The following is a 23,855-nucleotide window of genomic DNA, read 5'->3' on the forward strand; positions in this document are numbered from 1 at the left end:
TTCAGCATTATATGATTTACCAAAGTAATAAGTAATGACATTGCAGGCAATGCGTCTTACATAGAGGCATTTGTGCGTGTGACCTTGACTCTCTGGCTGGAAGTAGAGTGCCCTCAAGAGGAAAGGCACACGGACTTCTGTTTGAAATTTCAGCTGTTTTCGTGCCGGGCAGCCACATGATACTTTGCAGACATGGTTGCCTCTGTGGGATCTACATGCCGTGCTTGTCCGTTTGCAATGTCCAAATTTTGTGAGGGGTTCTTTAATTGCTTTGTTATGGTTGCACACTAGTGTTGATTGCGACGCTCCATTCTTGCGGCAATTCAGGGCTTGTGTGTATTTTGCAGCCAAGCGCTTCCAAATCAGCTTGTGTTTGACGCCATTGAATAATGATTGTTTGCTTGGGGAGAGGAATCAGAATGAGGATTTCCAGAAGTAACAAAAGTTGAATTACAAGCCTATACTCTATAATGCATACATGTCACTGTTAGGCAATGGTAAACAAAGCTGACCAGTGAAGGATGCTGAGGCCATGTTAAGCAGGTGCTTTTCTGGGGGCAGTCAGGAAGAAAAAGTGGTCATGCACTCAGGTCTGTCTTTTTATTTGATTTCATAAGAGCATCTGCTAGAAATATTGTTACGTAAGAAGACGCAGATGAAAAGCTATATACAAGCTATATATATGCTAGAGTTGAAAGCAGCCGGATAGGCGGCCTCAAACTCACGCCGCACAATCTTGGTAATATCGCCAGTGTTGTTGGGACGAGGAGCGTCGGCACAGGAAGATGTCGCTGGGGTGTTGGGCAAACGGGCAAACAGCTGATCGATACGTCTGCTTTTAGCGAGTTCCAGGCGGCAGCACTCTTTTATAACAGCATCCACCGTCGCGACGTTGTTGAATACGAGCGAGTTGGAGGCGTCATCAGCAATGCCTTTGAGGATGTGGGATACCTTGTCTGACTCAGTCATGTGTGCATCAACTTTGCGGCACAGAGCCAAGACATCCTGAATGTACGTGACATAGGGCTCTGTTGACGTCTGCACACGGCCGGAAAGCGCCTTCTGCGCGGCAAGTTTGTGACCGAAGGGGTTGCCGAACAAGTCTCGGAGCTTTTGCTTGAGCGAATCCCAACTGGTGAGCTCCTTTTCGTGCGTCCGAAACCAAACTCGAGGTGTGCCACCGAGGTAAAAGACTATGTTGGCGAGCATGATAGTAGGGTCCCACCGGTTATTGCGGCGGACGTGTTCGTACAGGCTGATCCAGTCGTCGACATCTTTCCCATCTTTGCCTGAGAATACGCCAGGATCACGAGGAGCAGGGAGAGTGATGTAGGTCGTCGAAGTGGCAGCAGGTGTCGGAGGCGACTGAGTCGAGTTGTCATCGCCGGGAGCCATGAAGCTAGGCTCGACGTACCGTCCACTGCGAAGCTCCGTGACAAGGTACAGGGAACGTCCACCTCCACCAGATATGTTACGTAAGAAGACGCAGATGAAAAGCTATATACAAGTATATTTACAACGTAATACGCCGCACTTGGCCAAGAGGCAACAGCCCGCGCTAGCCTCCAATCGTCGTTGTCGTCTTCTTACTGCTCGCCTCTTCGTCATCGGTAATACTATTCCGCAGCAATATGTTGCCAGAAATGCCCGCCCAGCTAAAGACTGTTCTGGACAGAAGTGGTTTTTTTTTTGTTTTTTTGTTTTTTTTTTTTCTCCTAATGCAAAAAATACTTCACCTCATACAAGATACTTTGCCATAGGTAAGTTCCTGCCTCACCTTGTTTTGGGCCTCTTCAACAAACATTATTAGGGAACTCGGTTCAGCCATCATGGAAATTATGGGCACTACATTTATGTACCTAAACTTCATCCTTCTGGTTTCGAATGGCTTTGTGACTTTGCAAATTGATCATTTTTAACAGAATACGGTCGAGCTCCTCTAGCAAGAAATAACCTGTATTACGAAGGAATAATTCAGTCCCGGTTCTATTGTGGGCTGTGCAGTGTACAACGTTTAAAATGAATTGACCTGTATAATGAATGATTTTGGAGGCCCCAAGTACTTCGTTATAAAGGCATTAGACTTTATTGAGTTGTAAATGCAACAATTTGCAATGATTATGCATGTGCATAGAGACATTTGCTTGCTGTGAATAGAGCACGATGAGGGCTTGGAAATTTAGAAAGATAAACCCTTAGAAAGGTTGTTGCAAAAACATCTGTAGCACAAGCATGAACATTAAACAAATCCATGTTCTAACTATCATTCCCATGATAGTTGAACAATCGCAGCACCAGAGTTCTCTCCAGTAAGCTTTAAAGAAAACTGCATGGTGGGATAAAACTAGGGCGCTGCATCAAAAGAGCCTGATGCTCCAAAGTGGTGATTTTGCTGCTCTCAGAGCTGCCCCGAAGCACTACAGACCATTTCCACCTCTGAACTGTGTTGCTGCATTGAATGTTGAATGTACTGTTTGTTTTCGTTTGTTTTTCTCTATGGAGAATTTTGTATTTTGAAGTTTTAGTTGGTTCAAATTGTGTTTTGAGGAGAGTGCTATGTTAACATTGCTGTATTGTTGCCTTCTGCTGCCTTTGTTATAAGAGGTAGGGGGGCTAGTCAAGCTGCCATAATGCAGCTTTTATCCTGCTGTCCTTTCCCACTTACTATGTACATTCTGGTATGTACCAATGTGGTGAAAATAAATCAGCTGATCTTGTGAATAGGCTCCACTCTGTATATGTGTTGCTGGTCTGCATTAGACTAGTATCTTTTTACTAAAAAAGGGATACCTGTATGGTGTGTACACCATTTATTAATTTTGAGGTTTTGCGTGGCAAAACCACAATCTGATTATAAGGCATGTACACCATTTTTACAGGAAGTATACCGCAAGGTCTGGTGTCCTGAGAATGGCGAGTCTGAGGCAATGCGAGTGGTGTACCGCATGCGGGGGCTGTTGGGAGATGCAACAGAAGAATTCGTGGAATCTCTGGAGGCAAAGGCTGGTGGTCCCCAGGTGGACGAGGAGCAGGTGTACCGACTGGCACGTGTCATGGGCACATGTGGAGGCCTTGAGGCCATGCTCGAGCGCCTTGCCGCCATCGATGACCTGGCACGTGGACGACCACTGCTCACTGTCCTTCTCAAGCTATTTGGCCTCTGTGTAAAGGTCTGTATCTTTGTTTTTGCATGTAACTTGGGACAGTGATGACCAACCAGTATTGCCATGTTGATGTGGTTTTTTTGCCATGAATAAGTTCACCTAGCAAAAGAGATTGTAGAAGCCAGGAAATAGTTATGGTGGCGTTGGCTCAATCTGCCATTATATAACATGTACTGTTTGTGCATTATATCTATTCTCTAAACTGTAGCATCACCATTAATGAATGTTTTCTTGTGCTGAAACAGCCTAACTTGGCAGGCCTTGGTTTGCTGCCAAAGCCTCAGGTCCAAAAGTGATGCAGTTATGCTTCTGTTTGTAAAATAAGACATATTTACAATAATACTATTTACAGCAAGGCACGTTTACATAAGAATGAATTTGCAAACAGTTGGTCTCATTATACCAAAGTTGTTCTCTGCGGTGCCACTGGGGCGTTCTCCTGCCCGCAGCTGCTGGCCTGTCTGTCAAGCCCGTTCCCTATGCCACGCCATTTTGGATTTGCGTGAGAGCACATAAGGGGTGTAGCCTCTTCAAATGCCATGTTATGGTACAGAGGGCATTTCCAGGACGAGCCGTAGTGACCAATGTAATATTCCCATTTTCCAGTGCCCAGTGGCATATAACAGGGCTTAAAATTGTGTTAATATTGAAGTTTCGACAGTTCTACAATACGAAATGTTTTCTCTCCTGCTTCTTATTCTGCATATATTTGTTTTATATATAGTTTACCCAAGTGGCTCAAGAACACTTGTGTTGCTGTTTTGTCAGTCCTAGAACGGAAGTACCAAAAGAAATAAAAAACAGGGATGCAACCAAAAGATACTTGTAATGCAAGTAGCTAGCAAATAGGCCATGCACTAATGTTATAGAGAGAAGCAATAAATTAAAATCTATGCTTACATGTACTTGCAAATTATTCTTGCAAACAGTGGTGATGCTCGTAGCGCCTCTACATTCGACGCAGCCAACACGGAAGATGTGCCCACATGATCCTTTATACCACATCACACCAATAGCAGTGCCAGCCTTTCCACCGGTGGCATTCACCCCTGATACAAGGGCAAAATGCAGTAACAAGAATACCTTTCAGTTTTACAACTTGGCTGTGCAAGAAAAAGTTATGATATAATTGTAGTTAAATTGAGATATCACTCAATAAACGTGGTATTAGCAACCACTAAACAGCATTACAAGCTAATACAGTTTAACCTTGATATAACAACATATTCGATATAAAAAACTATATCTAAAATTCAGTAGAAGATCATGCTTTAATTTGACAGAGTATTCTCCTGCTATAAACAAATTGAAACAGTATAGGATCCGACACGGTATCGGTGCAAAGCAAGTTTTTGTTTGCATGTGCCTTAAATTACATTCTTGTAACAAAAATGTCAAATACAGTCGCCAACTTATTTTTCAGACGCCTAATTTTTCGGACCCGTGCGATTATTCAGACTTCTCTGGGGCAGCAATCCATAACAGGAATAACTGAAATTTTGGACATTGCACAATGTTTAGGGCATGAACTGTGCATGCGTGCAATGCCACAAACATGGCAGCCATGAACAAAGTGTGCCTTCAATTTGACTAGCCATGAAACCGCAACTTCGGTTGCTGACTCTCAGCAAAGTGCGCCAGTTAGGCATAAGCAGCACGAGCGGGGGAGTGGCTGGTGACAAGCCGCCACAGAAAGCTTGCCATCAGTATGTTCCCACTCGTAGCCTTGATGGTGATCGAGCATGAGATCAGATGCCTGGGTAGATCGTGTTGGAAAAGCCTGGCCACGGTGGCTTGGCTTGGTTGGATAGCAGTCGGCAAGCCAACTTAGCAATCCCACGCAATAACACCCATTGCATGGTTGCGTCTTCGCAGCAGTGCAGAGTGCGTGTATGTAATTTATTGTTCTTCTCGTGCCTCGTAACGGTACGGCAAGGTGCCAATGGGCCATCAAAATATGCAGGAGACCCTTTGCTGGCCCTTCGAAGGCACCCCACTTGCCTTTTTTAGGCATAGACCTGATAGCATTTTTTATCTGCATGTATGTTTATAATGATTACTAGATGTAACGAAGGTATTTTCATGGCCGATGCAACTTTGTTAGAACAAGCTTTGACTTTATAATAAACCCTCTTTAACTTCCTGCTAGTAACAGCTCAAAATGTAGACAAGAGATGAGACAAGAAGACACCACAAGCGCTGACTTTCAACAACATTTGAAAGTCAGCGCTTGTGGTGTCTTCTTGTCTCGTCTCTTGTCTACATTTTGCGCTGTTACTAGCAGGATGGAAAACCAACAAGCCCAAGCTGCTATTCTAGCGAAATACACCTCTTTAACTTGAAGCTAGAAAAACTTGAAAAAATTTCGAGACAAGTGAAATCACAAGAACGGAAGCCCCCTGGCTGCGTATAGACCACATCTTTCCAAAATACGACTAGCAATATTTCAGGTCACATTCGCGTGCAGTCGGCACCGGACACATGAGCGTCTACAGTCAATGACACTATTGGCTTTGGGCCAAGGCAGCATGCTTGCAACAGAGTCAAGATGATTGATCCTAATTGAGTATTCAAAGCCAGCCATCTGAGCATAACAGTTTTCAGGCATTCAAAAATCTAACAATGCTGCTACTTTCTGTATCATAATTAATTCCGGACAATTTAACTTCGAAAACTAAAACTTTGCAAGAGTGCTATCGTCACACTTTTAGCACATGTCCATGAGTGACGTGGCATTGATGCGGCCGAGCAAATGCATGTGAACGGTGATAGATAAAAAGAAGGGCGAGAGATAACTGGGGGGCACAGCACAGTGGCGTCTGGCTCAGTGAGCCGCCAAGGGGTAAAAAGTAAGTGCAAGCGACGTTGCCAACCGTGCCCCGTTTCTTTTTCCACTGTACTTTCAAAGTCGATATCTTGAGATATCCAGAGTCCGGTGCAAAAGCTCTTCAAGATAAGAGGTACATGGGATGAAACCATGGCCAGAAAAAATTGTCAACTTAACCAATATTTCAAGATATCAGAATTCGAGTTAATGAGGGTTTACTGGATTGCATTTCTGTCTGAATGCAACATGATCGCAGATGTTAGTAATACTGTTGCAGAGATTATTCCAGTAACTGATTGCATGTGGCAGCACAGACATATTGAATGCTTCGATTCAGAAAAAAAAACGCACAGCACTCTGTTGGTTATGCAGCCAGCATGATGTACGATGAGGCTGTGCTAGTGGCAATGTATTCCATATTTACTGCAAAATATTTTATCAAGTAAACAAACAAGAACTGTCTTCCGTCATAATTACAAGGATGAAAGTGCAAATAAGGACTTAAAGGAACACTAAAGGCAAATACTAAGTCGACGTAGACAGTTTAAAAACCATTCCAGAAACCTCATGATGCTTGTTTCAGGCCAAGGAAAGACTTAGTTCACGAGAATATTGCACCTGAAGAGTCCGAATACCCTTTTCAAAATTCAAATCTCCTGCCACCCAACTGGGGGGAGTGGTGATGTTGCATACACCATCACCACCCTTTGCTGCCGTCGGTGAGTAAAACAGCGCCCAACAGATGGCGGTACAGAGCCAAGACACAGCAGTGAATTCGCTGCTGCAGGTGTTGTTTGGTCAAGTGGCGTAGATCATTCAGCTATCCCGCAACATCACATGGAAGTTGGATTCTTTGCTACTTGCAGTTTGTGCAAGTCTTGGGAGCCAGCAAAACCAGCGCAGCACTACGCGATAACAAAATTAGTGAAACGTGAAAGTGTGGGCGACGCGGAGTCGAGCGAAAATGAAACCTTTTGACCACCCGCGCCGTTGCCAAGGGTGATTTCAGTAAGTTATTTTTTCTAAAAAATGAAATAGAACTGTACAAGTGGCACTTTATTTCGTCTTATAAAACAATACAAGGATGTTTTTTGCAACGAATGGTTGAGTATTAGTGACAGAATTTAACTGAGGAGTGCTTTCGTCATCGGGCAAGTGCTTGAATGTCCCAGGGGAATCTCTAATCATGTCCTAGATTTACCTAAATTTCTCTGTTATTAAGGCTCTTTTTTTTTTTTATGCGCACTCCCTTGAGCATTAAACAAGCGAGAAACAAGCGGTCGCCCTTTGAGCGATTAGTAACGAGATAGCCATCAGTTTTGCAAACGCTAGAAGCCGAAACCGCCCACGGAACAAAAGCCAAACCGCCGCCCACAAGTAGCAGTTTGGCTTTTGGCACGCCTGCGAGTGGTAGTATATAGACGCGCAGGAGCAAACTAGCTCTAAAACAAACCATGCAACGAAAACCAAGAGAGGGAGGTGCGCGAAAAAAATTCCCTGTATTCCTACATAGTGGCAGCACATGACAGAAAAAAGAAAGTTCGGAAATTGGCGTGGTTTTTAAACATACAGACGTTGCTAAAATATACGGCATCGACCATTTTCGGCTTCGTTCACGGTGCCATATATTTACATCATTGACCCTCAAAGGGTTAATGTTAGTCACACTAGAGTGATGATGATAATCCATGGCAATGAAACATTCTGTGCAGTTCCATCGAGGTAGAAAGTGAAGCATCTTTAGAATTGTTAGAATAATAATGCAGGTCACTGCATATTTGGTTGCTATACAGACATTCACAGACTATGAATGTAACCTACTATGTGCAAATAAACCATGCTAAATAAATTCAACATGACACAGCCACTAGCTGCAAGGCTGTGGTGGGCAGGCAGTGCACAAAGGTATACAGCTGGTGCACACATGTGTAGTAAGCTTTGTGTTGGATAATTTGAAGTACTGACATTGAGGAGAAGTGCCGCTCTCCATGGCCTTATGAACTGATGCTCACAGCTGTGTTTTGCACTCCTGTCATTCCTACTCCATGGTGTTATGGACATTGACTTTATACAAGCATCATGCCATGCCATGCACTGCAGAAGTCTGTTCAGTCAAAAAATTCACGGGCTTGGCTTCACTGTTTTTTCCAGGTTCGAAGCAACCGTCTGCATCTTCTGGAGTCATCGTTGCATGCAGTTGCACGTCTCCTGGGAGCACTGCGGCTACTGCTGGGTGCACAGGAGGCCGCCCTTGCAGAACAGTTGCTGGCAACACTGGAGGCTGTGCTGGCTGAAGGAGCTGCCCATGTGCCTCCTCGGCTTCCTGAAGGCGTTACACGGGATGACATCACATTCCTTCTGGCCCAAGTGGGCACTGGCCGGCCCAGTCCCCGTCTGCTGCAACTGCTCATGCGTGTTGTGCCCTTCTTAACCCTAACTGACGAGGTGCGTCCCCTTATCTCCATCACAGATGAAAGCCAATTTGTATGCTACTATATTTTCACTTTGCTGGCCCAGGATAAGATATAGTCAGTGAACTTGACCTCTTCTGGCCTGTTTCGCGATTTTGCCACATTCTGAGTCTGAGCTCATAAATTCAAATGGGATTCTTGTTGGGTCTGAAACATGCCCTTGGGACAAAAAAACTACGACGCAGTAGTGCAGACAATTAAAAGGGCATTTTTTGCACCTTTCATACACCAATGTCAGCTGTCCGAATCACTACCAATAGAATGTGCCGATGGCCACTGTCAAATCAAAGAAGGCCAACTCACCACGACAAGATAGCGAGCGAATGTGTTCGCCCCTATGCTGGACACCAACTCATAATGTTCGTCTGTACAGTCACGCGAACGATGTCGCATTCAAACGATAGAATTCATCCATTCCAGTGTCCAGTGGAGGTATTCTGTAAGAGTCCACCTAGTGGACCGTCCATTTCGGCCGCTGCTGATTGGCTAGGGCCGCTAGTCTCCTCCTTGCTCGTACAGCTGCATCCAATCAGCAGCAGCCGAAGGGGACAATCCACTCGGTGGACTCTTACAGAATACCCTCCCCCTGCTCCCAAGCTTTAGCAGGACGGTCCCGCAAACAGTGGACAAGCATGCAAAACGTCCATGCAGCTCACTGACCCCAAGCAAGAGAGGAAGAGCCTACTCTTTTCGTGCCCCAGTAACCCCTCTGTTAGTTGGCATTAGCAGTGCAACAACACTGACCACCGCCAGCGCTCAGCTACACAGAGAAGCTGGATTACAGCAGATGCAAGAGCCTTGCGGGGAAAATATCGAGACGCGTGAGAGTCTAGCATCCCCGCAACTATATGTTTGCCCCCATGCTGGACACCGACACCTAATCATTCACATGTACATTCACACGAACAGTGGTGCAGTCGAACGATCATGTTCGTCTATCTCGGTACCTCGCTTTAAAGCCTTTCTCTAGACAGTCCCGCAAAGTGTGCTGATGTCCGCACACACCACCGACCCCAAGCCAAAGAGGGAGAGGCTACTCCCTTTTGTGCCCAAGTAACCCCACCGTTAGATGGCGTTAGCAGAGCAACACTCACGCCATCTGTAGTACTATCCTGCAAGCATACCGACCACCGAAGTAAAGCCACACGGCGAAGTCAGATTACAGGAGATGGGAGCTATGCGAGAAAACAACATATCAGGGGATGCGTGAGAGTCGCGCATCCCCACATAGTATGCACCAATCCTGCCCCTGGTGGTTGGAAAACTGCAACTCAGATTTTCCTTAAGGAAACTAGTATGAACCTCTGTGCTACAAACCACATGGCTGGATGCAATTGGTGCCAGGCATGCTGCTGCGCATCATAGTAGCTTATGAGCATGTCTCTGCAATCACAGAAGAAGCGCTTGTGCCACAGCAGCGCTTCTGCCTCGAAACAGCAACTCTATCAGCTGCCTGATTTGTAGTGTGATCAAAATTTTGATCAGTGGTCGTGCCATGTACGTGGCTGTGTAGGCTGGCGGGGTATATAGCCACTGAGCAACATGCCTGGTGCTGCTAACAGGTGTCTATTGAAGACCTGATGCTATTTCTGACGCCACTCTTTTTCTACACTTCACTGAAATGTAAAAAGTTCACAGTATAAATGCATTCAAGTAAACAGACCCAGTCCCAATAAATTTGCAATGTTAAAATTGGTGAGCAGTTGCGGACAAACTTACATTAATAGCTTTCTTTACTCATGTTCCTGAAATTTCCATTGATGTTTAATTTTTATGTATTTGTTTAGCAAACAGCATTGTTCTGGGAACATGAAAAATCATTTGCATTTTGCCTGAACTGGTTTTTATTCAACAGAGAGCTGAGGGCTGACCTATAGTTCTCAAGCTGCTTAATCCAAAAAGTGCATTGAAATTTGGCATATATCAGTGCTTAGCCATTGTTAATTTTGGGAAATTAGCTAATGAGTTAGTATCTGGAAGCATCGATTAGCCAGGGACATTGTGGTGCCAGAGGTCCTAAAGTCTTCCACACTCCTTTCTGGTGCCATATTTTACACTTTGCATTTCCTGTTCTTACTACCTTCATCATTGGTCTTGCACAAAGCACCCCCCCCCCTCCTTGTCACTGGGATCGGCCAACAGGCGAGATAGAGGATGAGAAATGAATCTAAAGAAAATAATCCTTAACCCTTTATGAGTGAGTTTTCCCTACAGGCAACATACCAGAAAATGTTTTCTTGTTGAGTTTGGGTATTGAGTACAAAGTTCCTGGTTAAATGCAGAGTGTCTACCAACCGGGAATTCTCAGGAATTCTGAATAGTCTGGAAATACTCAGGGAAAACTCGGGGAGTTTATGCTTCTATCACGGAAAATTACCTGTTATTTTACTGAAAGGGAACGAAACTCATACTAATGCTCACTCGAGCAACAGAGAGGAATTGTAATGAATCGACTTTGATGCCATGTTGTCGGCTGGAGGAGTTTGCAGTGTACAGACGATGCCCGATTTTTTAGACATGCCCGATAATTCGGATGGCTTCGCGGCACCACCATGTACCCCATAGGGTCATGTATAAGAACATCTGAAATTTCGGACGCAAGAACCCTTCGCCGTCCAATTTTCCGGGCTTTTTGCCGTGACTGCAGGTTCGAAACGGCCTTAATCAAAGCCACCACCGCCGCCATTTTGATTATCTCACCACCTCGAACCGGCGTTCACGAACACAGATCCGCTGGCTGCATCGACGTTTGCTATTAAGCTTCTTGCCGTCTGGTGCCGAGTTTTTCATTGAAAGAATTCGCCGCTGTCAGCAATGGTACCGACTCCACCTTTGTGATCCACGCGATTGGCTTCGAAGCTCGGGAAACAACACGATGAATAATGCCGGTTTCCGAAAGTCAGCTTCGCCTCGATACAGCGAAGTTACGCGGTGAAACATAACCAGCGTGGGAAGGGGCAATTGTCACGGGACACGGTATGTATTCCTTACGTATACACGCGTGCACCTGCCATCTCCTGTCACAGTACAAGCACCGATATACCTAATAAGTGTACTGGCAGGCCTTTAGAGCTATTTCGAATGCACCTGTGGCGATTTGAGCCCTTAAGGGCAGTAAAATACATACATTTATTTTTTCGGACGTTTTCGCGGCCCCCTATGGAGTCCGAAAAATCGAACGTTGACTGTACAACTGACCAAGAGAATGCTTCAAATGGTCCGTAGCATGAACGTTAGGTGGAAAGAGGACGAGTACAGAAAGAACCGATGCATGGAGGAATCAACAGGAAAGGAAGTGTGCTGCTGCTTCTTTGAAGGAGCTTGAGCTCTAAAAGCAAAGTGTTGGCTCACTCTGAGATGCAGGTGTCCCTCATCCAAACCAAAATAAACTTTTTAAAACCGTGAAAGGCAACACTGATGCATTGTGCGTGGGCTGAGAGTATGTCAGGACAGTCGAGGTTGACTTACCAGTGCCAAGAGAAAATCTCACTTGTGACAAAGTTCGGGCCATATACTAAAGAGCTTGCTATCTGTTGATAGAAATAGGTAATATTCAAAAATATTTGCTTCTGCATCCATTTCCTTTTTATTTGTATTTGACGATGTTTGACTTGATTTGGAATGGGTTTTACCATTTTATTGAAAATATTTTATTCACTGTGCATTTCACTAACCCCCTTCTGTTTTCTTTTTGAATAAAATAAACACTACTCCTTACTATTCAAACTAGATTAAGCCGTTCTTTATTTAACTTGCTTACTAGAAAGGAACAGCATCAGACGACATTGTGTCAGACCGTCTTGACATAAAACAAAGTTCCATGTCACTCGCGAATTTTGCAAAGGCACTCGGGGAAAACCTGGGAAATTCAGGAAATTTGGATATGCCAACTTGGTAGACACCCTGTAAATGTCTTTGGCCAACATTGAATGACCGGCAGCAAATGTCAATTGTTAGTTTGGACCAAGAACAGAAAATGAGAAAGAAGTTCGGCACGTGACTCACTTTCTTTTTAAAGTGTGGTCAGAGGAGACAGACAGATCAATATTCGGCTGCAGTGGTGTCATCCAAGAGGTGTAAAACACAGGGTGTCTACCAACCGGGAAAACCGGGAAAACCGGGAATTCTCAGGGATTTTGAGTAGTCTGGAAAAACTCAGGGAAAACTCAGGGAATTTGTGCGTCTATCAGGGAAAATTAGCTGTAATTTTTTAGAGGGTCAAAAGTCGCGGTAATGCTGGCTCGAGAAACAGACAGGACTCGTTACGAATCGTCGTCGGTTGGAGGAGTTGCCAGTGTACAGTCAACGACCGACTTTCCGGATTCCCGATAACTCGGACGGCTTCGCGGCACCACCACATACCCCAAAGAGTAATTTATCATTACGTCTGAAATTTCAAACGCAAGAACTCTTCGCCGTCCGATTTTATAAACGTTTTGCGTGATCGCAGGTCCGAGACGGCATTAATGAAAACCACCACCGTTGCTATTTTGATTACCTCGCCGTCCGGTGCTCTCGCACGCGGATCCGCTGGCAGCCGTAGCCACCACTGCGGCAACGCTAGGCCTAGCTGCTTCGACGTTCGCTGTTAAGCTTCTTGTCGTTCAGTGCCGTGTTTCTTCATTTCTTCGCTGACAGCAATAATTTTGTCTTCGAAGCTCGGAAAGCACAGCGCATTGCATAATGCTCTTTCCCGAAAGTCTGCTTCGCCTCATTACAGTCATGTGACGCGGTGAAGCGTAACAAGCGTAGGAAGGGGCAATTGTCGCGGGACACTGTATGTATTCCTTAATTTTACACGTGTGCACTCGACCTCACTTGTCACAGTAGGAGCACCGATATGCCTAATAAGTGCACTGACAGGCATTCAGAGCTTTTTCAGACGTACATGTGTCGATTTTAGCCCTTAAGGGCAGTAAAAGACATGCATTTATTTTTTCGGACTGCCTGATTTTTCGGAAGTTTTCGCGGCCCCTAGGGGGTCCGAAAAATTGGACGTTGACTGTAAATTGACCAAGAGTATTCTTCAAATGGTCCGTGGGGCGAACGCGCGGCGAAAGGAGGACGAGAACAGAAAGGATCGACGCACCGAGGAATGAACGGGGAATTAAGTATGCGACCACTTCTTTGAAGGAGCCTGCGCTCAAAAAACAAATTGTTGGCTGATGCTGAGATGCAGGTGTCCCTCGTCCAAACCAAAATAAACTCTTTAAAGCAGTGAAACACAACACTGAGGCATCTTGCGCGAGCTGAGAGTATGTCAGGACAGTTGCTTGACACTGAGCATGCTATCAGTTGATAGAAATACCTCATATTCGAAAATATTTGCTTCTGTATGCATCTCCTTTTTATTTATACTAGAGAATGTCCAACTCGATTTGAAAAATTTTTCGAAGACATTTTATTTGCTGTGCATTTTAATAACCCCTCCCTTATGTTCTTTTTTTGAATAACATAAACACTACTCCTTAGTATTCAAATTGGATTAAGTCGGTTTTCTTTAAAAATTTTTTCATATGCTTACTAGAGAGTGACAGCATAGGGCGATATGGTTTCAGCGCGACTTGACATAAAACATAGTTCTACATCACTCAGGGAATTTTGCAAAAGCACTCAGGGAAAACCTGGAAAACTCAGGGAATTTGGAAATGTCAACTTGGTAGACACCCTGAAACAGATGAAATGTACACCCATAATTCACGCATGAAGAGCGCTGTCTGTAAAAATTACAAATGAAACCATTGGTGGCCTGGGGTTAAGCCCACTTCCAGTTTTCAGCCTGTTGTTTCCTCCTATTGGTGAAAAAAAGTTTACGCAAAATATTTTTTATCGTTGATTCCACTTATTCTCAGTATGTTTCGCACATTTAGATAGAAAATATTCATTTCTTGGAAGTTTTTGTCTTGTATGTAAAAGATTAATTACCAAATACAGCCCCTGGTTAATTAATCATAACAGCCTGCTACTATGCTTCATTCACATCCCTTCTGGCAGCTTTCCTATATCTGATCTCATCCTCTCCTCTTTGCTCGAGGGTGACATTCTGTCGACATAATAGCATTTTCCTACTATTAACCACTAATTGTAGCTTACGTTGGCTAAATCAGAACATGCAGATCAGAAAGGAGCTTGTTCATATTTCTTATGTTTTTTTTGAGATGTTCTTGTTCTATTCCTAGCCAAAATTCCATGGTTTCGATGGCTCTTTCCTCCATCCCTTCCTCCCCTTCCTTTTTTTGAAAAATAATAAGCAGCTGCTTTGAATGACTTTGCAAAATGATCTTTTCAGGCCAAGATGGATGTCCTCATCAACCACTTCAAGCGGCAGCTCAATTTCATTCGCTTTGATGTGGAGCACACACCAGAGGACGATGTTCAGCTAGAGTGTTTCTGCAACCTGAGTGCTGGCATTGAACGCAACGACAATGGCAATCGACTCAAAGACCTCCTTGTTGCCCGTGGCATCGTAGAGGGTGCCATTCAGTACCTGCTCGTGTATGCACCACCTGCCAAGTAAGCACCGATCCTTTTTTTTTTTTCTTTGCCATCTCGCTCTTGACACAGTAATTAGTTTTAAATAATGTTTCAGATTCCCCCCTCTGACCAGTTTTCTTTTTTCCCTCTACCTGGGCTCTCAAATCATTGGCAAAATTAAAACTACTCCAGGCTCTGCGCTCAATCGCTAGTTCGTGATTGAGCACCTGTCAACAAAGTAATCGCTTTACAACAGGAGAGCCATGCAGCCAAGCATGTTGCAGTAAATTTTTCAGAGATAAGAGAGAAGATAGAAATAAGTTTTTAGACGCTCGTAACTCGAAATTACTGGTGCGACAATGCCAAATGTTAAGTTCACAAGTGCAAATGTGACCATGCAGCAGTGAACTAGGTGAAGTGGAAATACAGTAGACTTTCATTCATTTGACTCCAGTAATTGTGATTTTTTATTCAATTTGATCCTGGCCAAAGGTCCCGGCTGGCATCCATGCATTTCTGTCGGCCCAAACTTTTGTTATCTTCATCATAAAATTGGCCTTTGCCAGATAATTCGAACTTGGCCAGTCAGCACACACATCTCTGACCCTAATGGTGACTTCAATAGTGACCCCTTCAGTGGCATTGTCTGCATGGGTGAAACTTAGGGGACATGAATGCATTGAACGCACGTCAAAAAATCTTCCGTAGAAAATACCTATTTTAGGCCTGCCCTAGGAAGATTTTCAAACAATAACCGTCACTCGCAACGTCTGATTACAGTATTTACCAGATTCTAATGCATGTCTTCATTATTTCAAGTAAATTGGGCCGAAGCATGCCTGCACAGGAAATTGGATACAAAACTAAAAACTGCCTTCACGGCATTTATATGCTTGACTGCATAACACATCTGTACTGCGGGCATGCCGATTTCAAAAACCGTGCGCCAAAGATGACTTTACAAAACTGCCCGCCATTGCAACACAGATCTTGATAAAAAATCAGAAGCGCATTAAATCTGTACTTTGTTTAAGAGCTTAAATGCAATTTCTAGGTTAGTTTACGACTTTGTACACTTAGAAAATGAGCCCGTGATTAATTCGGGGGCGTGTTAGACTCTGGGAAATACTGCCGAATGAATCGGCGATGTGTTTTCACATTTTCTATGCATTTTGTTTAATTCGACCCGTTGGATAATTCAGTCAGTTTTGTCAGTCGTATTAGGGTAAAATTAACGAAAGTCAACTTAATCCTAAACCACTACGGTGGTGGCTAATGTCTGTAGAGCAAAGCAAAAAAATAAGTTCTGGAAGGGTTGGCAGAACAGTAAGAAATTTTTTTAGAAGTAGCAGGTGGTTGCAGCACCTCCGGAGCAATGCTAGGCAGTGCTTTATTCTGAAAAAGCAAATTTTTTTCATACGTTTCGTCATCGCCGTATGTGTATGGCAATGACTCTCAAAGGGTTAATCCAGCAGTCTTCACAAATATTGACAGTTGTCTGTGTGCAATCAGCCACAGCAGGGGAGCATATTCTGCTGAGTTTACAAAACTTCCACCTAGTTCAAAAGCTGATATAGTAACGTCAGCATAAACTGAAGCATAAACAAGAAAAACTGCATCAGAACACCTGTTACATGTAATTACATAGAAGTACAACCTGCAATCACTCCGTAACCAGCTTCTAAGCATGGCATAGTCCCAGACGAATGTTTTGGGGCCTAAATTAAGCCACAGTTGCATATGCAGGGTAACTTGGAATTGCAACAATAGGCTGGTTTTGTGTTCTACTTGTTTGCATTTGAATTTATGCTGTTAGTGCTTGTCACTGCATAACATTGAAGTGCCTTGTGTTTGTTTGAACTTCAAGCTGATATACCCATCACCATGTCAATGTATTGTGTGTTTTGTTGTGCACTTGTAGGAGTTCTCTGCTGTCAGCCTCAGAAAATTGGAAGGAGTTTACATCCAAGCCAGCACTGAAGTATGTCCTCCGCATCTTGACAGGCCTTAGCAGTGGACATGAGAAAACACAGGTCCTAGTCAGTACAGAATGCATCCCTATCATTCATCGGTATGTACAAGGACATCCTACTCATGACATGCTGAAAAGTTCCCCTCTGTATTGTAAAGTAGACTCACTGGTGGGGTTACAAAGTAATGTTATTAAAAGAAAGCAACTTTGTTCTTGTAAGCTGCAGTCTGGTTGAACCCAAATTACAGCAGCAGTGGCAGCACCCCGTACTTATCTTAGGCCTGGGCTAAGGTTAGCAGATGTCATATACCGTATTTACTCGCATAATGATCGCACTTTTTTCGCCAGAAAAATTGACGCAAATTCAGGGGTGCGATCATTACGCGGGTTAAATTTCCCGCTAAAAAAAAATTTTTTTTCGTCCCGCGTTTGCTGCGGGATGCGGGTGCGGGACACCAAAACAAAAATGGCGGCCGGCGGAGCAAGCCGAATGCGCCGAACGCGATTTTTTTTTTTCTTCTCGTGAGTACATTACGTGCATTGAAACAGTTTCTTCCGTATCAGTGATGAATAATATCGTTAATATCAACAAGTCTGCGGCAATAACGTAGCCATGTCCACTTTGAGGGGACAGAAACAGACGGGCTCACACTTAGCTGACAGTGACAGAAACGCATGGCCGGTGTGCTGCGGAAACTGCGGCATCTGTCTTCACTACTATCCTAACACGGCACGTTTCCGCTAAAGGTGGGCGAATATCTTAGCTGTGTTACAAGCGTCGGTGTATGAATAGGGTACACATTTAACGTATCCGTGTAAACGAGGCTACTATCATTGCCGCGCGCGACTTGTTGCGTGCTCACGAGTGCAGATGAAAAGAATCGAAAGGCGCCTCTTTTGCTTTTGTTGACCACAACCATTATAAAGCCTACCCATAATAAAGGCAAGTTTGGTTGTACTTCTTTTTGTCATGGAAGATCGGAAAGTGATGAAAGTAATGAAATGAGGCATCTGCTTAAGAATGTTGGGTGCGTGCAGACGAGTCGTTGGCGTAGCATTCGACAGATTGTAAGCGCGATCATTATTAGCTAGACTTGGCACACGACATATCGCTGCGGCAAGTTCGGGGTGCGATCATTACACGGGAAATAAAAAAAGTCGAATTTTGACGACACAATTCAGGGGTGCGATCATTACGCGAGTGCGATCATTATGCGAGTAAATACGGTATGTTGGTCGGAAATTTAAAGCATGTGCTTATCTTGCCTCCTAGTCTCCGGGCCACTTTTTCTTAATTTCTTAGGCAACAAATCCACCTTGCAGAAGGGTTGAAATATGGGCCAGTTGGTACATACTTGAACGAAAAAACCAGTCAAAAACACAAAGGACAAGAGGAGTGTGGTGTGAACCTCTCCTCTTGTCCTTTGTGTTTTTGACTGGTTTTTTCGTTCAAATCCACCTTGTTTATACACAAATCCTGTCACGTCCCCTTGTTGGGCTCCGTGGTAGGCAGCTAGCACTGCTGCCAAAATCAATTCAATCTTTATTACTTCCCTATTTGCCCAACACTCTGATCACCCTCTTACAAAAGGAGGGAGCATCTAGCATTCTATCAACATCATTTCTGCCCACGCCCACAGGGGTGTCTGCATCAGCAAGTGTTTGGTGTATCGCGACACCTTGGGCCCAAACACATGGAGGTGGCACCCTCTCTCGCTTAACTGTGCATGACTTAGCTATGTCCAGGGAAAAGGGGATGCTGGGGGTTGAGCCGATACCAGGAGTTTGACCTTTATTGCGCGTCAGTGGAGGCGACACACCTCTTTGGCCTCGGCGTCACGTAGACGGCACCCCCGGACTGACCCACCCAGGGGAAATTGGTAGTTGCCTTATCCTGTCCTACTCTCTAACATTAGTCTTTTTCTCTCCCTTTCAATCTTTCCTGTATTTTTCTCACTTCTCAATTTCTGATCTTCCAGGCAGCTGGGGGGAACCTCGTGTGAGATAGCTAACCTTGGTTATAACATATTTGGTTATAAGTGGTTGTGTTTTGTTCATATACAAATCCACCTTGTTTATACACAAATCCTGTCACGTACCCTTGTTGGGCTCTGTGAATTCAATCTTTATGGCTTCCCTATTCGCCCAGCACTCTGATCGCCCTCTCACAAAATGAGGGAGCACCAGTGAATCTCAAATTTTTCACGACGACACAACAGGTCTTGCATGCACACATGCTCTGCCCACAGAAGTGTCGCCTAGCAACGGACACATGTCCCGTCCTTCTCTAGGAGGAGGTGGAGGAGAAACATTTATTTAGAAAAAAAAAAGGACAAGCAGGTGCCTTTCTGCTTGTGCGGGAGGCGCCCTCAGTCCAGGGCTCCTGCGGCTCTTGCTGTCTCCCGGGCCCGCCGCACCAGTTGCTGCTAGTTACAAGGGTCCGAACTAGTCAGCACGGCCTCCCACTGCTCAGGTGTGGGGTTGGGTATTTGCGGGGCCGCCTTCACGTTGGGCCACGCCCATGTGGTGTGATATAGGGAGGTGTAATCATTACAAAGGAAACATTGGTATGAATATAGTGTAGGGTGAATTGCGTGTAGTCTGCCTAAATGTGGGTATGTATTGGTTTGTAGTTGTCTCCATGTTGCGGCGTCTTCACGTGAGAGGGTCTTGTGTGGAGGTGGGTATAGTCGTCTGTTCAATCTGTGGTGTTGTAGTATAGCGTTGTATTGTAAAGGTACGGGCTCCATGGATGCGTCCGTATTCCTCTCTTGTGGAGCCCGGGAGGCATGAGCTCGGGCTACAGCGTGCGCACGCTGATTTCCACGGAGGGACTCGTGTCCTGGAGTCCACACTAGTTCAACGTCCGGGAATTCGGAGGCTTGTTTGAGGAGTCGGTGGGCGATTGAAGATATTCGACCTCTCGCGTAGCTACGGCAAGCTGCCTCGGAGTCGGTAATAATTGTGATGTACTCGTTGGTCAGACTAGAGGTGATGGCCAAGGCGATGGCTGTCTCCTCCGCTACGAGGGCGCTGGCAGTGCGGACCGTCATCGAGACCACCTCTTGTAGGTTATAGTCGACAACGCTGGCCGTCATGGCTGCTTTTTGGGGGTACTGCGCCGCCTCTGTGTATGGTGTGGTGGGGGGACGGCCATATCTTGTCTGTAGAGTTTTTGCGCGAGCTTGGCGACAATCGGCATGATGTTCCGGGTGCCTGCTTCTGGGGATAGGGGCTACCTTGATGTGCTCCCGTAAGTTGGGGGCCAGATGGATTGCTTGTTCGTGGCCTTTGCTGTGTGTGGGGTAGCCTAGGCGCGCTAGGACTGTCCTTCCTGTTGGTGTGAGGGCTAGTCGTTCTCATTGGCTTGTGAGGTGGGCGTCTATAATTTCTCTTATAGTATTATGGACTCCTAGGGCTTCAAGCTTGAGTGTCGCTGTTCTAGGGGGTAGGCCGAGCGCTTGCTTGTAGGCTTTCCGAAGAAGCACGTCTAATTGATTGATCTCCTTGGGAGTGAGGGGCAAGTACGGGGCAGCGTAGGCAATGCGGCTGATTATCAGGGCCTGGACGAGCTGTATTATGTCGTCTTCTTTCAGTCCGTATTGTTTGGTGGTGATACAGCTGACCAGTCACATGATCTGGAAGGTGGTCTGCTTGAGACGTTGGATAGTGTATGCGCCTCTGCCGTCCTGTTGTATGTGGAGTCTGAGAATGCGGACGCGGTTTACTGTGGGTATTTCTTTGCCGTCAAGGGTGAGTGTGATGTTTGGTAGTTCATTGAGTTTTCTTCGGGATTTCTGTCGAACGACTAATAGTTCTGACTTCTCGGGGGAGCATCGTAGACCACTTGTTTTTGCATATTGCTGGACGTCGTCGGTCGCTTGTTGAAGGGCGTCTTGTTTCTCTCCTTCGGAACCAGTGGTAGTCCAGATAGTGATGTCATCGGCGTATATTGCATGCCTGATTCCTGGTATTGCGTTGAGTTTGTCAGGTAATTTCATCATAGCAATATTGAAAAGGGTGGGTGATAGAACAGCACCTTGTGGGGTTCCTGTGTTGCGGGTAGGTAACCTCGGGGTTCTGAGTGAGCCAATGCCTATTGTGGCCATGCAGTTGCTTAGAAAGGCGCGTATATAATTCTAATTATTACGACCACAGATCGTGAGGATTAGGTTTGTCAGTTTGGTATGGTGAGCCACATTGTCGAAAGCGCCTTTGAGATTGAGTGCTAAAATCGCTCCTGTGTTGTGCGATGAGATGTGTTCAAGGACTTGTTCCTTCAGCTGAAGAAGGATGTCGTGGGTAGAAAGGTGGGGCCGGAATCCGAGCATTGTTTCAGGAAAGAGGTCGCTGGATTCTAGGTAAGGTTGAAGCCGGTTCAGAATGACATGTTCCATAAGCTTGCCTAGGCATGAAGTCAGTGAGATTGGTCTCATATTTTCTAAGCTGGAGAGTTTGCCTGGCTTCGGAATGTGTATGATGTCCGCGTGCTTCCAGTCTGCTTGTAGTGTACCGCTTCCCAGTGATGATTAAAGAGGTCAGTAAGAGATTGAATGGTGCCATCATCCAGATTGCGCAGGAGCTTGTTATTTATTTTGTCCTAGCCTGGGGTGGTGTTTCGTGTGAGTGCAGGGAGTGCTTGTTGCACCTCAGTGATATTGATCGGGTTGTCGAGGTCGTAACTGTCGCTCCCGCTGTAGGTTGGAGGTTGTCCTTGTACGGGTTCGAAATCACCTATGTACCGCGCCCGCAACTCCTCCAGGATTTTGTCATCAGAACCCGGATGGTTGTGGAGGATACGTTGGATTGTTTGCTGGCTAATTGCCTTGCTTTGTGTGGGGTCAAGAAGATGGCGTAGCAGCGACCATGTTTTGACCGTGCTAAGATTAGCCTGCAACTTGTTGCATAGTTGTTGCCAGTTGTGATGGGTGAGTTCCCCAGCATAAAATTCCGCGGTTGCCGTGAGTTTCACTATACGTAGTTTCAATTTACGATTATGTTTTTGGCACTTCCATCTCCTAACAAGGCCTCGACGTGCTTCCCAGAGGTGAAGAAGGTGTGGGTCTACGGCCGGTATGTCTGTGGTGAGTGTGATCTGTTTTGAATGTCTGGCTATGTCTTGATGGAGCTCTCGTACCCACTGCTCGAGATCCGTAATACCCGTTGAGGAGTCATCCGCTCGCTCTTTGCCAAAAGCTGTCCAATCTGTGAGGGTTGTTTTTTTTATCGGGTGGCGTGCATGTGTAACGTTCAATGTGGTGGCAAGTATGCAGTGGTCACTGCCCAGAGTTTCCTCGGTGTTGTGCCAGGCAGCTTGCTGTATCCCTTTAGTGAGGGTGAGGTCAAGGCATGTATCTTGGGAGACGCTGTTTCCTAGACGTGTGGGGTATGCGGGGTCTGTGAGGATGGTGAGACGGTGCTGCTGTATCCTGCACTGGAGTGCAGTGCCTTTTGATGTGGCTGTCGTGTAGCCCCATGCTTGGTGAGCAGGGTTGAAGTCGCCTACAATCAGCAGACTATTATTTTTGGCTATGCCAATCGCTTTAGTGATCAAGTAGTTGAACTTGGCCTGCTTCTGCTTGGGTGGGCTGTATTTATTCAGTATGAAAAGGCTCTTTTGGCCTCGTTGGAGCGGCAGGATCTCAATTACGTTATGATTGACGTCACTGCCGTTTATTGTGTGTTGTGTGGTTGTGTGCGTTTTAGCTGTAAGTGTGGCCATGCGGCTTTCAGGCGTGGTGGTATGTGTGTTGTAGCCAGTTTGAGTTGGGTGTGTGCCTGTTTTCTGTAGTGCGATTACGCCTGGTGTCGTTTTGGAGTTACTTATGTACTGTCTCAGTTATCCTTGCTTGCATTTGTAGCTGCGGCAATTCCATTGCCAGATTATGAGTGGGTTTTCGTTCCTGTGGTTGGTTTTGCTATTCGTCCTGGCTGACAGGTGGATCGGCAGGGTGTCCCTGCTCTACTTCCTGTTGTACTAGTGTTCTGACTTTCTTGCGTTGCTGATCTTTTCCGAGCCGTGTTTCTCTAGGCCTTTTTTCTGCCAGCTACGCATGCAGGAAATGCAAGCTCCATGCTCGCAGCGATGCCACACTTTCCAGACAGTGCCGTTTACATGCACTTGCGCTTTGGAATGGATCAGGTGTCCACCTCGAGTGAGACACTTGCAGTGTTCCTGGCAAGGAATGTAAAAAACAAACAAAAATGGAGACGACATGGAGCTTCCTTTTTGTTGGTAGTTTACTCAGCATCAGCTCTCTCTTGCATGCGCGACTCGTACTATACGGTGCTTCAGTGGTGCGTGCTGGTGAAACTATAGCAACAGCATATACTGAAAGCCAATGGCGACATTTTTGTGGATAACTCATACGGTCATAACTGATAAACTGATAGGTAGATGGGCAGAATGGTTAATTTTGGGGTCTTTCACTATTGGCGGCGAGGAGTTACGGAGTCGCCATCTATTGGAAGCGCCTCGCTGGCGTAGTATGAGGGATCACGTGGCGTGCTCCTCATAGGTTTTGCTGTGAGCGCTCACTGAAAACACCACGCACAAGCTCTCCCGGACAGTTCTGTCCGTACTTTCAAAACGAGAGAAGCTTTTATTGTCTAAATAATAATCTTGGGCAAACTGAAAGCACAGAATCGTTTAAAGGGACACTAAAGGTTAATATTAAGTCAACGTGGACTGTTGAAATACCACCCCAGAAGCCTCGAAACGCTTGTTTCGTGCGAAGAAGAAACTTATTTTAAGAGAAAATGCGTTCTGAAGCGTCCGCGTACCTCTAGCGCAGTTCAAATCACCCGCCCTCCGATCGAGGAGTATTGACGTCATGGTCTCATAGTGACGTTACGCCGTCGGTGAGTAAAACGGCTCCCCCAGACGGCACTATGGCTTTTCTGCACAAAACGCAAACGCGCGGCCACAAACAGAGCCAAGACAGAGC

General features: G+C 45.5%; 1 protein-coding gene across 6 annotated transcripts in view; it reads left to right on the forward strand.

The window, feature by feature from the left end:
• poe (E3 ubiquitin-protein ligase-like protein poe) overlaps positions 1-23,855 on the forward strand; it is a 549,262-nt gene that overhangs the window by 472,641 nt on the left and 52,766 nt on the right. For all 6 annotated transcript variants that reach the window (XM_065455076.2, XM_065455078.2, XM_065455079.2 and 3 more), the window contains 4 exons: positions 2,880-3,170; positions 8,143-8,436; positions 14,752-14,975; positions 16,858-17,007. In XM_065455076.2, coding sequence (XP_065311148.1) covers positions 2,880-3,170; positions 8,143-8,436; positions 14,752-14,975; positions 16,858-17,007 — 959 coding nt within the window. The remainder of the gene's footprint in view (positions 1-2,879; positions 3,171-8,142; positions 8,437-14,751; positions 14,976-16,857; positions 17,008-23,855) is intronic.

Source organism: Dermacentor albipictus, chromosome 1 (assembly GCF_038994185.2).
Source record: "Dermacentor albipictus isolate Rhodes 1998 colony chromosome 1, USDA_Dalb.pri_finalv2, whole genome shotgun sequence".
Lineage (NCBI taxonomy): Eukaryota > Metazoa > Arthropoda > Arachnida > Ixodida > Ixodidae > Dermacentor > Dermacentor albipictus.